Source organism: Mustela lutreola, chromosome 18, assembly GCF_030435805.1.
Source record: "Mustela lutreola isolate mMusLut2 chromosome 18, mMusLut2.pri, whole genome shotgun sequence".
Classification (NCBI taxonomy): domain Eukaryota; kingdom Metazoa; phylum Chordata; class Mammalia; order Carnivora; family Mustelidae; genus Mustela; species Mustela lutreola.
The window spans coordinates 6879605-6894596 of NC_081307.1; the positions used below are offsets into that span (position 1 = coordinate 6879605).

Genomic DNA, 14992 nt, shown 5'->3' on the forward strand with positions numbered 1-14992 from the left:
AAAGCAAGTATTTTGTATTTTGTTTTAATATACCCAAAACAAATTGCTTTTGTTTAGTACTTACATTGTATAAATTTTCATTGTTTAAATTTCAGTGTATAGACTCCATTTCCAGAAAGATGGAACAAACAAATGTCAGTCTATCTCTCCCACTGAACCCAGCTATAATACCAAGACAGAATCGATACACAACTATTTGATTTTACAAGCCTGAAAGTATCAGCATTCAAAAGGGGAAGAACACCCAAATTCAAAGTACCAGTGGATTGGTCTCTCCCAGCCTAAAAGCCATATAGTCTGAATTTGCAAGCAAGCACTATAGTGCACACAGAGAACCAGGAGAAGTTCTGAAGTTCTGAATTGAAGAGTGGAAAAGGAAACTCTTAAATCTCAGGGAAAGTGGGTATATCCTATTTATTTCTTTTTTCTTTTTCCTTCTGTTCTTTCATGCTCCATCCATCAGATGATTCTTCGGCAGCTTTAGCACCACCAAAGCTGCCAAAAGGGGGTAATTACAGAACCAAAGTTCCAAAGGAGGAGCATTATTCCTTTCCTTTCATAGAGTTTTATGTTAATGAGTTTGGGATCAAATAAGGTAGTTCTGTTATATTCTCTTCTCCAGTACTTGGTCTCCAGAGGTGACACAATCACAGAAATGGGAAGATTCTGGACAAAATACTATTAAAAAAGCAGCCATAAAGAACTGAAATCTACTAGGGAGATAGAGAGCTGTGAATTAAGGAAATCAGTCCCACAAAGCTATATTCTATCTATCATCTATCTCTCATCTATCTACATCTATCATGATCATTTCTATCATGGATCTATCTTTTAATATTTAAGTATATATTTTTTATATTTAAGTATTAGCCATTGTATTAATCTGGGCTCTCCAGAGAACCAATAGCATAGGGAGAGAGAAGCAGAGAGGAAAAGATATAAGGAATTGGCTCACATGGTTATGGAAGCTGGCAAGTACAAAACCTACAGAGTGAGACAGTAGCCTAGAGACCCAGCAGAACCAGTGATTACATTCCAGTTTGAAGACCAGAAGGCTGAGAACACTCAAAGATGATGATGGTGCACATGAAATCTGAAGGCAGTTCTGCTGAAGATTTCTCTCCTGTTTGGGGAGGATGATCATTTTGTTCTATTCAAGCTCTCAACTGATTGGATGAGGCCACCCACATTAGGGAGGACAATATATTTTACTCAAATTTCACCAATTTTTTAAAAGATTTTATTTATTTGTTTGACAGAGAGTTCACAAGGAGACAGAGAGGCAGGCCAACAGAGAGGGGGAATCAGGCTCCCTGCTGAGTAGGGAGCCCAACTTGGGGCTCAATCCCAGGACCCTGAGATCATGACCCAAGCCAAAGGCAGAGCCACCTAAGCACCCAGATTTCACCAATTTAAATATTAATCTCATCAAAAACTCTCCAAGTCAACATACAAATTAATCATCACAAGCATCACTCTACCCTTTCAAGTTTAGGTTCCAAATTAAACTTCTCTTCTACCCTTCTCTTTCCCTTATACCTCCTGGCCTGTGTCCCTCTGCTTAGGACCTATTCTTATTGATTTTGAGCGGGGTTCTCTGCACCTCCTGGATTTTGATGCTTGTTCCCTTTGCCATATTGGGGAAATTCTCCCCAATAATTCTGCTCCTCTCTCTTTCTTCTGCTTCTGGAATCCCAATTATTCTAATGTTGTTTCGTCTTATGGTGTCACTTATCTCTCAAATTCTCCCCTCGTGGTCCAGTAGCTGTTTGTCCCTCTTTTGCTCAACTTTTTTATTCTCTGTCATTTGGTCTTCTATATCACTAATTCTTTATTCTGCCTCATTTATCCTAGCAGTGAGAGCCTCCATATTTGATTGCACCTCATTAATAACTTTTTTAAATTTCAACTTGGTTAGATTTTAGTTCTTTTATTTCTCCAGAAAGGGCTTTTATATCTCCCAAGAGGGTTTCCCTAATATCTTCCATGCCTTTTTTGAGCCCGGCTAGAACCTTTGAGAATCGTCATTCTGAACTCCAGATCTGACATATTACCAATGTCTGTATTGATTAGGTCCCTAGCCTTTAGTACTGCCTCTTGTTCTTTTTTTTGTGGTGAATTTTACTGCTTTGTCATTTTGTCCAGATAAGAGTATATGAAGGAGCAAGTAAAATACTAAAAGGGTGGCAACAACCCCAGGAAAATATGCTTTAACCAAATCAGAAGAGATCCCAAATCGTGAGGGGGGAGAAAGTGGATAAAAAGAGGTTCAGAAAGAAAAAAAAAGAAAGAAAGAAAGAAAAGAAACAATTAAAAAAAGAAAATGAATAAAGAAAAAATATAAAAAAGAAAAAATATATATATTAGATAAACTAGTTTAAAAACGTTAAAAAAGAAAAGGGTAAAAGTTAAAAAAAATTTAGCAGAAGAAGAGAAAAAAATTGAAAAAGAAAAAAAATTAAATTAACTGCAAGACTAATGAATCATGGGGAGAAAGCCATGAGTTCTGTGCTTTGCTTTCTCCTCCTCTGGAATTCCGCTGCTCTCCTTGGTATTGAAACTGCACTCCTTGGTAGGTGAACTTGGGTCCTGGCTGGATTTCTTGTTGATCTTCTGGGGGAGGGGCCTGGTGTAGTGATGCTCAAGCGTCTTTGCCCCAGGCGGAATTGCACCGCCCTTACCAGGGGCCAGGCTGAGTAATCCTCTTGGGTTTGCTTTTGGGAGCTTTTGTTCCCTGAATGCTTTCCATAGAGTTCTGGAGGATGGGAATGAAAATGGCGGCCTCCATGTCTCTGGCCTGGAGGAGCCGAGACCCCAGGGCCCCACTCCTCAGTGCACCCTCAGAGAACAGCGCCCAGTAACTCCCGTCTCCATGGCCTCCGGCCATGCTCCAAGCTCACCAAGCCCATGAATCGTTCAAGGTAACCCTGAGCCGGGAGCTCACTCCTCCGCTCTGTCTCTGTAGCTGGCTTCCCCATTCTAATACCTGCAAGCTCTGCCACACTCAGACACTCCCGATCCTTCTGTGACCCTGCGGGATCTGAGGCCACGCTGACCCTGCCTGGGCTTCAGCCCCGTTTAACCCCTGGAGCGATGTCCCTCAGCGGAACAGACTTAAAAGTCCTGATTTTGTGCTCCGTTGCTCCGCCGCTTGCCAGGAGCTGCCCCTCCCCCCGGGGTCTATCTTCCCATCACTTTGGATTCACTTCTCCGCCAGTCCTACCTTTCAGAAAGTGGTAGTTTTTCTGTTTCTAGAATTACTGTTCTTCTTCTCTTTGATCTGCCATTGGATTTGTAGGTGTTTGCAATCTTTAGATAACCTATCTAGCTGATCTCCTGCTAGCTGAAGTAGTCTCAGCCTGCTACTTCTCTGCCATCTTGACTCCTCCCTAGAAGTTTTTATCTTCTACTTTTCCTTCAATTTCTAAACTTGCTTTATCTATTTTCTTTTTAATATTTGTATATGAAATTTTTTATCAGCTTGTTAGTATTTACCAAAAAAAAAAAAAAAAAAAGGAAAAAAGCCTGCTGATATTTTGGTTAGGACTGCATCATTATTTCTATAAAATTGGAAAGATAATTTAGTTTTATATGATAAGGATATTTCAACAAAATTTTTATAAGAAACAAAGATATGATTAAAAAAATAAAATACATTTTAAAAAGCTTAGAAAATTCGAAATAAAAATGAGCATCTTTATTATGTTACAAAGTGTCTGTAATAATCTAGAGCAAACATAATACCTAACAGTGAAATACTGAGTTTTTCCCTTAAAATCAAGAATGATACAAGAATGAATACAATTGATTCAATTAAACATTGTTCAATTTGGGGTTCCTGGGTGGCTCAGTTGTTAAACATCTATCTTCAGCACAAGTCAATGTCCCAGGGTTCTGGGGTCAAGCCCTACATGGGGCTCCCTGCTAAACGGGAAACCTGCTTCTCCCTCTCCCTCCCCACTTCCCTCCTTCCTCTGCTTTTGTGACCTCTATCGCTGTCTCTTTGTCAAGTAAGTAAATCAAATCTTAAATAAATTAATTAACACTGTTCAATTCAACTGTTTCAATTGAATATTATTCTTGAGATCCTAGCCAATTCAATAGGAGGAAATACCTTAAAAGATGTATGTATTAGAAAGGAAAAAAGAATGCAATTTTCCTTATTCACATAAGACAATATTGGACACAGAAAATTTAAATTTAAAACTACAAATAAATATAGAAATATACAAATCAGTGTATAATATTTTTCAACATAACAGAAACACATATTATATTTAAAATATAATATTCACCAATATTTCCAAGAAGGTCAAATACCTATATATATGGTACTTAATATATGCAAAATATCTACATGGAAACCTACCATGAAATTTATGCCTATTTGTTTTCTATGTTTTCTATAAATTCTGTCTTCTCATATTTACTTGCTTTTTATTTAACTTCAATATATTTTATCTTTTTATATTCACCTTCACTTAGTCCTAGTATATCTCTTACAAATAAATATTTGACCTTTAAATAATATTTAAATCCATCAAAGATTTTATCACTTAGTTGGTGAGTTTAACCTAATTTATATTCACACAATTGCTGTTATATTAAAATATATTAAACCATTTTATTTTATATTTTCTATTCATTTTCTATTCTGTTCTATTTTGCATTATTGTTCTTATGCTTCTTCTTCCTTGGCTGTATTTTCATTTCTTTCATTAGGTTATTAAATAGTATAGCTTTGTTCTTACTACCTGTTCTTAAGACCAATATTCATCTCATATGCCCTTACTTCTTTCTAAAATTTATCATTATCTATACCTTTCTCTTAAGAAAACAAGTCCTATAACACGCTTTCATGTCAATTCTATTACTTTCTTAACCACACCATCATAGAATGTGCTCTGGTTTAATATTGATATAATACCTGTCATTTCGCACAGAACTCAGTTCCAGCTCTTTTAATTTTAAGACAATAATAAAATTTAGCAATATTTATTCACTTTTAGTTTCCTGATCCTTGTAGTTTTTCATATTATAAGTAATTTCTACAAATGTATTCTGAATGTTAGTCATTCATTTGGTAAATCTTTTGAGGACTTATATACCTGAGACTGTTTTTATTGTTTCTTATGTTGAATGATTTTTTAAAGATATTAATTGTGCTTTTAAAGTACTTTTATGTTATTATTTTAAGAATACTATCTTTTTTTGTATTCAATGTGATCTTTCCCATTATAGAACTTTTTTATTATGATTTTCTTTTTTCAAGAGATAAAGAAATTTCTCTTTGTATTTGATATTTTCATTTCATTGTCAGTGTGCATTTTTTAAATTCTATTTTGACATTTTATGTGCCTTTTTCATCTGACAACTCAGTTTTCTCCCCTCCTACCAGATGACTCAGGATAAGGGATTATTTGGAGACTCCAAAAAGGATTTCCTGGCATAAGGGTATTGTTGATCAGATAATGGCTATAATTTGGTGAAATTTATTTTCATTTCTCCTTCAAAAGTTTTCTTATGGTTTTTTTTTTTAATTATTATCTCCATTACTCTTTTTTTAAAAGATTTTATATACTTATTTGAGGGAGACAGAGAAAAAAAGAGAGCATACTCAAGTGGGAGGAGGGGCAGAGGAAGAGAACCTCAAGCAAACTCCATGCTGAGCACAGAGCCCCACAGTGGCTCAATCTCACACACCTGAGGTCATGACATGAGCTGAAATCAGGAGTCAAAATCTTAATAACTGAACCACCCAGGCGCTCCAATCTCTTTTACTTTTAATATCTAGATATTAGCATTTCTACTTCAGTAATCCATTTCTCTTAATCTTGTTGTTTGTTTGTTTTGATTTTTGGGTTTTTGTTTTGTTTTGTTTTTTGTTGTTTTGTTTTGTTTTGTTTTTACTGTTCCTATAACTTTTCTGATGTCTCCTAGGAGAGGTTCTGATTCTAATTTAATCTAACACCCATGCAATTTATTATATTTTTTGTGCCTAATACTTCCAACTAGTCCTTTTCTATAATTCCTTACACTTTATTTTATTTGAAGTTTCTATAACTACTGATAGTTCTGCTTTAGGTAGTATGTAATGTGTACTGTGTTTTCTTCTGAGGACATTTAGTATTCAGGATCTATACACTCCATGAACTGAGGGCAAGAGATAATGTGTCCAGTAATATGTAATAGCATAAAAATATTGAGACCAAGAACTAGCTTGTGTCAGTCCTCATGAAAGAGTAAATTAGTGACTAACAAGGAGTAAATGAGTCCCAGGAAAAAGAGTTGCAAGACATCAAATATCTTCTGCTAATTATTCCTACATGTTTCCACTCATCCAAAATCACCTGGGCTGTGGTTTATCTATAAACTTTTAAGAAGTATCAATGAAGGGATATAGATCTTAGATTTTATTCCACAGATCTGGGAGATTAGGGAGGACTATGGGTGTTTAAGAGTACAGAGAGGACCTAAGATGGAGTAGGAGGACCCTAGGCTTGCCTTTTCCTTCAAACACAGACAGATAACAATGAAGTCATTCAGGATATCCAAGAAATTGATCTGAGGACCAACACAACAAATTGTGTAACTAGAGAGAGAAATAAGAGGCCACATTATGGGAAGAAGGAGGTATGGAGAGGTAATGTGGGGAAGAAAAGGATCCCAGTGAGGGAACCTAGGTCAGGGAGAGAGATAAAAGGGAGGGAGGGAGGGAGAGAGAGAGAGAGAGAGAGAGAGGACCCCAAAAGAGATCAGACAAGAAAAACACTTCCCGAAAGACACTGAATGGTAAAATGAGAAAAGCTGATTTTCATGAACTTTAAAAACCAATGGGACTCAAAGATTGGAGTTTTAGGTATCTACATTGTAATCAGTGTGGATCCTGGTGGGTGCTATACTGTTCCTGTGGAGAAGAGCAAACAGCCAAGTAAGCAGACCAAGAAATCTGAGGATCTCTTGATGTGCACTGGGAGATAGTTTCCCTTCATAAAGAGCATCTGGGAGAGATGGCATTGTTTCTCCAAGGATAGAAGAGCTGGTAGGCGCCATTCTCTTCCCCACCCTTCAACATAGGTACACAGATAACTGCTGAGGGCTGCTCACCTGGACACTGGCTCTTTGCTGCACTTTATTCCAAAATCAACCCCCCTGTGCTTGGTGTGTCTGTCCTTCTGGGCAAACCCACATCAACACCAGCATGGCAAGATCCTCCACCAGAGAACCAATGGGTTTATGCCATGCCAGGCCCATAAAGTTTGGAGTTTAAAAACTTAGACAGCCTCCCTGGGATAGAATGCAGGTGGCATAGTGCTTCCAGGGTGCAGTTAGTCAGTGTGAAGGCAAAGATTTGAGCCCTGCCTGGAACACATGATGGGAGATTGTTCCTTCTTCTGGGAGAGCTTCCCAGACAATGGCAAGCAAAAACTTTTTTCTTCATGATGATGGAAGGGGCTTGCATCATTTTTCTCCTCTTCCCTTAAGCATAAACTAACTTCAGTAAGCACAGCACCAACAGTGGGAGCCTAAACTGCTTACACGAAGCCCTACCCTCTCACACTCTGCATATGCTGCTTTTCTAGAGCACTTGTGCTAGAGAACAAAATCATTGGAGCCCTATACCAGATAAGTAGCACAAACTCTGCATGTACCATACCTACTGACCATAAAGTTCTATAAAGCTTCAGTGCTAGTAGAAATAGTATCAGGTCTCTTTTAACAAGCAGACCAGAGCACACCTAATTAAAACTCACCATACTCTGGACAAGATCCAAACACACCCCACTGCAGGCAAGAAGAAACTCTACAGAGGACTCACTGAAAGAAAACAGCAGCCAAAATAAAATAGCAGAGTATACACAACATACACCAGAGACACATCCTAACATGCCAGGACCTGCACAGTATACAACTTCTTCTTAATAATGCCACTACTTACATAAGCAGGAAATATAACAGGCTTTTGTAATGCAGAGAAGAAGACAGGGACCTAGCCAAAATGCCAAGATGGAGGAATCCATCTCAAAGAAAGAACAAGAAAATGTCATGGCCAGGGATCGAATCAAAACAGATATAGGATCTAATTGAAACAGACATACAGATATGCCTGATCCAGGATTAAACAACAATCATTAAGGATACTAGGTGGGCTTGAAAGAAGCATAGGAGACATCAGGAGTCCCTGAAACACAGATATGAAAGACCTAAAAACTAGTCAGGTCGAAATAAAAAATGCTATAACTAAGATGTGAAAGCAAGGGAAAATAATGGCCACAGGATGAAAGAAGCAGAAGAATGAATAAGTAATATAGAAGAAAAAATTATGGAAAATATGAAGAGAAAAAAATACTGGATCACAAATGCAGATTTAAGGAAATCAGCAACTCCAGAAAGCATAATAATATTCATATCATAGAAGTCCCAGAAGAATAATAGAAGGAGAAAAAGTGGGCAGAAGATTTATTTGAGAAAATTATAGCTGAAAACTTCTTTAATCTGGAAAAGGAAATAGATACTGAACTCCCATCAAAATCAGGAAAAGCTGCCCAAAATGTATTTTAGTCAAATTCACAAAACACAGACAAGGAAAGAGTCCAGAAAGCAGGAAAAGAGTCATTAACCTATAAGAGAAGGCAAATCAAATTTGCAGAAGATCTCTCCACAGAAATTTATCAGGTCAGAAGAGAGTAGTATATATATTCAGTGTGCTTAATGGAGAAAATATGGAGCCAACAATACTTTATCCAGCAAGGCTTCCCTTCATAAAAGGAGAGACATAGAGTTTCCCAGACACACAAAAACCAAAGGAGTTCATGACCACTAAACCATCCCTGCGACACTGAATGGGGGGAAAAAAGACCAAAAGCAACGAAGACTAGAAAGGAACAGAAAAAACATCACCAAGAACACCAACTCTACAGGTAACACAATGACACTAAATTTATATCTATCAGTAATCACTCTGAATGTAAATGGACTAAATGTTCCAATCAAAAGACATAGGATATCAAAATGTATAAAACAAAACAAAACAAAACAAAAAATGACCATCTATATGCTACCTGCAAGAGAGTCACTATAGATCAAAAGTCACCTACAGATTTAAATTGAGGAGATGGAGAACCATCTATCACACTAACAAGTCAAAAGAAATCCTAAGTAACCATACTTATATCAAAGATATATAATAGATGAAGAAGGGCACTATGTCATAATAAAAGGGTCTATCTAACAAGAAATTCTAACAATTGTAAATATTTATGCATCCAACTTGGGAGCAACTAAGTATATAAATCAATTAATAACAAAAGTAAAATGATTGGTAATAGTACAATAATAGTAGGGGACTTCAACATCCCACTTGCAACATCTAAACAGAAAATCCTCTCGGAAACAATGGCTTTGAATTACACACTGGACCAGATGGACTTAACAGATATATACAAAACATTTCATTCTAAAGCAGCAGAATACACGTTCTTTTTGACTGCACACAGAACATTCTACAGAATAGATCATATACTGGGTTACAAATCAGACCTCAACAAGTACACAAAGGTTGAGATCATACTATGCATATTTTCATACCACAAAGCTATGAAACTTGAAGTCGACGACAAGAAAAATTTGGATAGATCACAAATATATAGAGGTTAAAGAATGAATGGGTTAAACAATACTTTTTTTAAGATTTTATTTTGAATTAAACAATACTTTAAAGAAAAAATAAAAATATATATGGAAACAAATGAAAATGAAAATATGACAGTCCAGTATCTTTGGGATGCAGCAAAGGCAGCACTAAGAGGGAAATACATTGTAATACAGGCCACCTTAAGAAACAAGAAATGTCTCAAATCCACAACCTAACCTTCCACTTCTAAAGGAGCTAGAAAAGTAAAACCTAATAAAGCCTAAAGCCAGGAGAAGAGAAATAATAATGACTACAGCAGAAATAAATGATATAGGAACAAACAACAAAAGAACAGTAGAATAGATCAATGAAACTAGATGTGGTTCTTTGTCAGAATTAATAACATTAATACCCCTAGCCAGACTTATCAAAAAGAAGAGAGAAAGGACCCAAGTAAATAAAATAACGAAAAAAGGAGAGATCACAACCAACACCACATAAATATAAGCAATTATAAGGGAATACAATAAAAAAGTATATGCCAACAAACTGGTCAATCTGAAAGAAATGGGTAAATTCCTAGAAACATATAATCTACCAAAACTGAAACAGGAAGGAATAGAAAATTTGAACATCCCCATAACCAGCAAAGAAATTAAGTCAGTATGCAAAAATCTCCCCCTCAAAAAAAAAAAAGAACAAAAATATTTTTAAAAAAAAAAAGGGCCAATGGCTTCACAGGCAAAGAGTTAACTCCTATTCTTCTTAAATTATTACAAAATTTCGAAAAAGAACAAAAATATTCAAATTCATTCTAAGAATTTAATATTTCACATTTAATACTCTACAGTACATTAAAATTACCCCAGAGAAATCAAGAAATCAATCCTATTTGCCCTTGCACCAAAAATAATATCCTTAGGTATAAACCTAAAGATGGAAAAGACCTGTACTATGAAAACTATAGAACACTGATGAGAGAAATTGAAGAGGACACAAAGAAAGGAAAAACATTCCATGCTCATGGATTTGAAGAAAAAATATTGTTAAAATATCTCTAGTATCCAAAGCAACCTACACATTTAATGCAGTCCCTATCAAAATACCACCAGCATTTTTCAGAGTTAGAACAAACATTCCTAAAATTTGTATGGAACCACAAAAGACCCCAACAAGCCAAAGCAATCTGAAAATGAAAAGCAAACCTGGAGGCATCACAATTCCAGACTTCAAGTTATATTACAAAGCTGTAGCCATCAAGACAATATGATACTGACACAAAAGAGGCACAGAGATCAATGGAACAGAATAGAAAATCCAGAAATGGACCCACAACTATATGATCAACTAATCTTTGACAAAGCAGGAAAGAATATCCAATGGAAAAGAGATAGTCTCTTCAACAAATGCTCTTGGGAAAACTGGAAAGCAACATGCAAAAGAACGAAATTGGACCACTTTCTTAGCCCATACACAAAAATAAACTCAAAATGGATGAAAGACCTAAATGCAAAACAGAAAACCATCAAAATCCTTGAGGAGAACACAGGCAGTAACCTCTTTGACCTCAGCTATAGCAACTTCTCCAGAGGCAAGGATGATAAGAGAGGCAAGGGAAGCAAAAGCAAAAATGAACTATTAGGGCTTCATCAAGATAAGAACTTCTGCTCAGTGAAACAGCCAACAAAACTATAAGGCAACTTTCATAATGGGAGAAGATATGTGCCAATGACTTATCTGATAAATGGTTAGTATCCAAAATCTATAAATAACTTATTAAACTCAACAACAAAAACCAAATTATCCAATTAAGAAATTGGCAGAAAGAAAACATGAACAGACATTTTTCCAAATAAGACACATAAATGGCCAACAGACAGATCACCAGGGAAATAGGAATCAAAACCACAATGATATATCACCCCATACCTGTAAGAATGGCTAAGGTTAACAACATAGGAAATAATATGTGTTGGCAAGGATATAGAGAAAGGGGAAATTTTTTGCACTGTTTGTGAGAATGCTAAGTGGTGAAACCACTCCAGAAAACAGTACAGAAGTTCTTCAAAAAGTTAAAAATAGGACTATCCTATGATCCAGCATTACTAATTATTTACCCAAAGGATACAAATTTTATATTTATGAAGTTCAATAAGATCTTTTTAAAGTCCCAACATTTCCAATCTACAGCAAGGACAAAGATCCTCAGAATCATTTTGCAAAATTTAATGAACATAAAATAATAAAATAAAGAAATGCTTTACTATATATTAATCTAAATAGCATTCTACTTAGACATCTTAGCCAAATAAATTAAACCATATCATACCAGAGCAACAGCTCCTCCATAATGGCTATCACACATCTTCCCTTGAAAGGTTGCACCAACATAATTTGATTTTTCTCTGTAACTTAAGTTTAAAAAAGGATTATAGTCATATAACTTTGTAAAATTAAGCACAATTACTATTAAATATTCCTAATAACATTTTTATTTGCATATTTATATAATAAATTAATAAATATTTCCACTTAACATTAGGGTAATGAAGCTTGGAAGTGACTAAATATGTCTGCTTGTCTTGAAAACAATGAAATATTTTTAAAAAACAAATAATAGAAATTTTATATTCATACTGAATTTTTAGAAAACAACATTCTTTATTATGTAATACTTTTTAAAATTAGGTAATTCCTAAAATATCAAAATAATAAAAATAAATAAAACTTCTTAAAGTTAGAAAGCTAAAGAAATACAATTGATAAATAAAATGAGCAGAGTCACCTTATGGGTTGAAGTTTCTTATATAATTGGATAGAATTAGACAACCAGAATCATGAGAATATATGGCATACTTGTGGAACAGAAAATAATTTAAAATATTATAATTTTATAAATATATTTTATATAATATAGTAATATATTATATATAGATCCTAAATATTAATAAGAGAAAAACAAAGAGCTTATTAAATAGAAAGGAAGCCTTATATTTTTTAAAATGCAGCACAATGTAAATATGGTATGTTAGAGATATTTAAATTTACAGTAGTGTCGCCATATCCTTGGGTTTTTTTTTTTGCTATCTCATAAAAATAAAGCATAAAAAGAAGTCCTAATTACTACATTCATCATGTGCATTTCTTCAGACAGATACTACTATTATTTTAAGTATTGTTAGGGACATTTAATGATATGGTACACATTCAAAGGTAATGGAGCATATAGTAACAATATTGAAAGGGCGAGTTTTAACTACAAACAAGTAAATGGAATGATTGACATCAATAACTGTTGTAAAAACTGTTTTGAACAATAATATTCACATGATATTGTATGTAGAAAAAAATGCATATGTTCCCTAACAGCCTGTCAACTATCAGAAATGAGGCCAAATATGGATGCTTCCTTTGTATAAGACATAGTAAAACCAAAATATGCTTACACAAGTAAAAATGCTATATCATGTGGACGCAAAACAAGATAAGATCTTTTCCATTTTAAAAATCTGTATAATAATTCATTTGCATCTCCGGTTACTGAGATTTTATTTTCATCTATCCAAAGTTCCAATGAAGAGAGAATTATTGTAACATTAAATGATGTAAAAATCTAAAATAGAAAACATGAAGAAAATAGGTTCAGATATCAAGGTTTAAATAGATCTGGAGATCTATCTATAAAAATAAACACTACACTGATGACAAATATTAAACAACAGAATTGCTAAGTCTGGATTGGATCTTAGAAAGTATATTAAGTAATAAGTATGACTTATAAAACAAGTAATAATTAAGTTTGAAATGCTTGTACTTCAGCAAGCCCTATGTGAAGTGCTTTATTAATTTTATAATTAGGTATAGATTATTATAGTATATATAATCATGGTATACAAACTTAGGAATATATAATAATTATTATTCCTATTATTATTCCTATTCAGAAAACTGAAACTTAAAACAGTTACATAATTTGGCCTATTTTATACATCATGTGCATTCAGACAGTGCCATAAATAAAGTATGGGAATTCTTTAGGTAACACAAGCAAATGCAAAAAGAATTTAAAAGCAAATACTTACAGCATTGGTCAGTCCAATCAACTGGAAGATCTTTTGAGTGACAACAATTGTATCAGAACCCATATGATTATACTGAAAAAGGTAAGAAATTGTTTAATTTACCAATTTATTAGTTTTTAAACATTATTATTATAGAAGTAATATTATACTCAGTGTAAAATAGGAAAAATATTTTTAAAAATACAAAAGACACTACAAACTCTTCCAAATATAAGAGGAGGGAAGATTTCCAAACTCATTTTATGATGCCACCATTACCCTAATAACAAAATCAAACACTGCAAAAGTAAAATACAAACCAGTATTCCTAATGAACACAGAGGCAAAAATTCCTCAACAAAGTATAGGCAAATTAAGTTCAACAGCATATTAAAAGGATAATATGCTATGATCAGTAGGGATTTTTTCTAGTAATTTAAGAATGGTTCAACATCTGCAAATCAGTCAATATGCTACATTACATCAACAAAATGAAGGATACAAATTACATGATCAGATGATAAAGAATCATCAGAAGATGCAGAAAAAAACATTTTAATGAACTTTAACATCTTTTCAAAATGAAAACTCACACCGAAGTGGGTATGGAGAGAAGGTACATTAACATAATAAAAGCCATATATAACAAGCCTATAACTAATATTATACTCAACTGAGAAAATCTGAAAGCTTTTAGTTTAAGATCAGGAATGAGACAAAGATGCTCAGTCTCACCACTTTTATTTTATATAGTATCAAAAATTCTACCCAGAACAACTAGGTAAGAAATTATACAAATTGGAAAGGAAGAAGTAAATTATCATTATTTGCAGATCACATGATATTATACATAGAAAACCCTACAGATACATACACACATACACACACACACACTTAGAATAAATTTTTAAAATTCACTAAAGTTGCAGGATAAAAAATCAATATGCAAAAATCTGTTGCATTTCTGTATACTAATAACAAACAATTAGAAAGAAAAACTAAAACAATTCCATTTGTATTTGCATCAAAAAGAATAAAACACTTAGAAATAAGTTTAAATAAGGAGATTAAAGATATGTACAGTGAAAACTATAAGACAATGATAAAAGAAATTAAAAACACACAAATATTGAAATATATTCTATATCCAAGGATCAGAAGAATTAGCATTGTTAAAATGTCCATACTACCTAAAGTAATATATGGATTCAATTTTATTAAATGAATGCTTATTAAATTTTCAGGGACATTTTTCACAAAAATCAAACCAAGATCCTTGAAATTTGAGTGGAACCAC

General features: G+C 34.0%; 1 protein-coding gene across 4 annotated transcripts in view; it reads right to left on the minus strand.

Moving 5' to 3' along the window:
- The window catches only part of ADAM2 (ADAM metallopeptidase domain 2), a 149092-nt gene that overhangs the window by 74939 nt on the left and 59161 nt on the right, over positions 1–14992 (minus strand). For all 4 annotated transcript variants that reach the window (XR_009349726.1, XR_009349725.1, XM_059156314.1 and 1 more), the window contains exons 8-10: positions 13717–13788; positions 13081–13247; positions 11964–12045 (exon numbers count right to left, since the gene is read on the minus strand). Coding sequence is in view for 2 of the 4 variants with exons in the window: in XM_059156314.1 (XP_059012297.1) it covers positions 11964–12045; positions 13081–13247; positions 13717–13788 (321 nt within the window). In the remaining 2 variants the exon portion in view is untranslated. The remainder of the gene's footprint in view (positions 1–11963; positions 12046–13080; positions 13248–13716; positions 13789–14992) is intronic.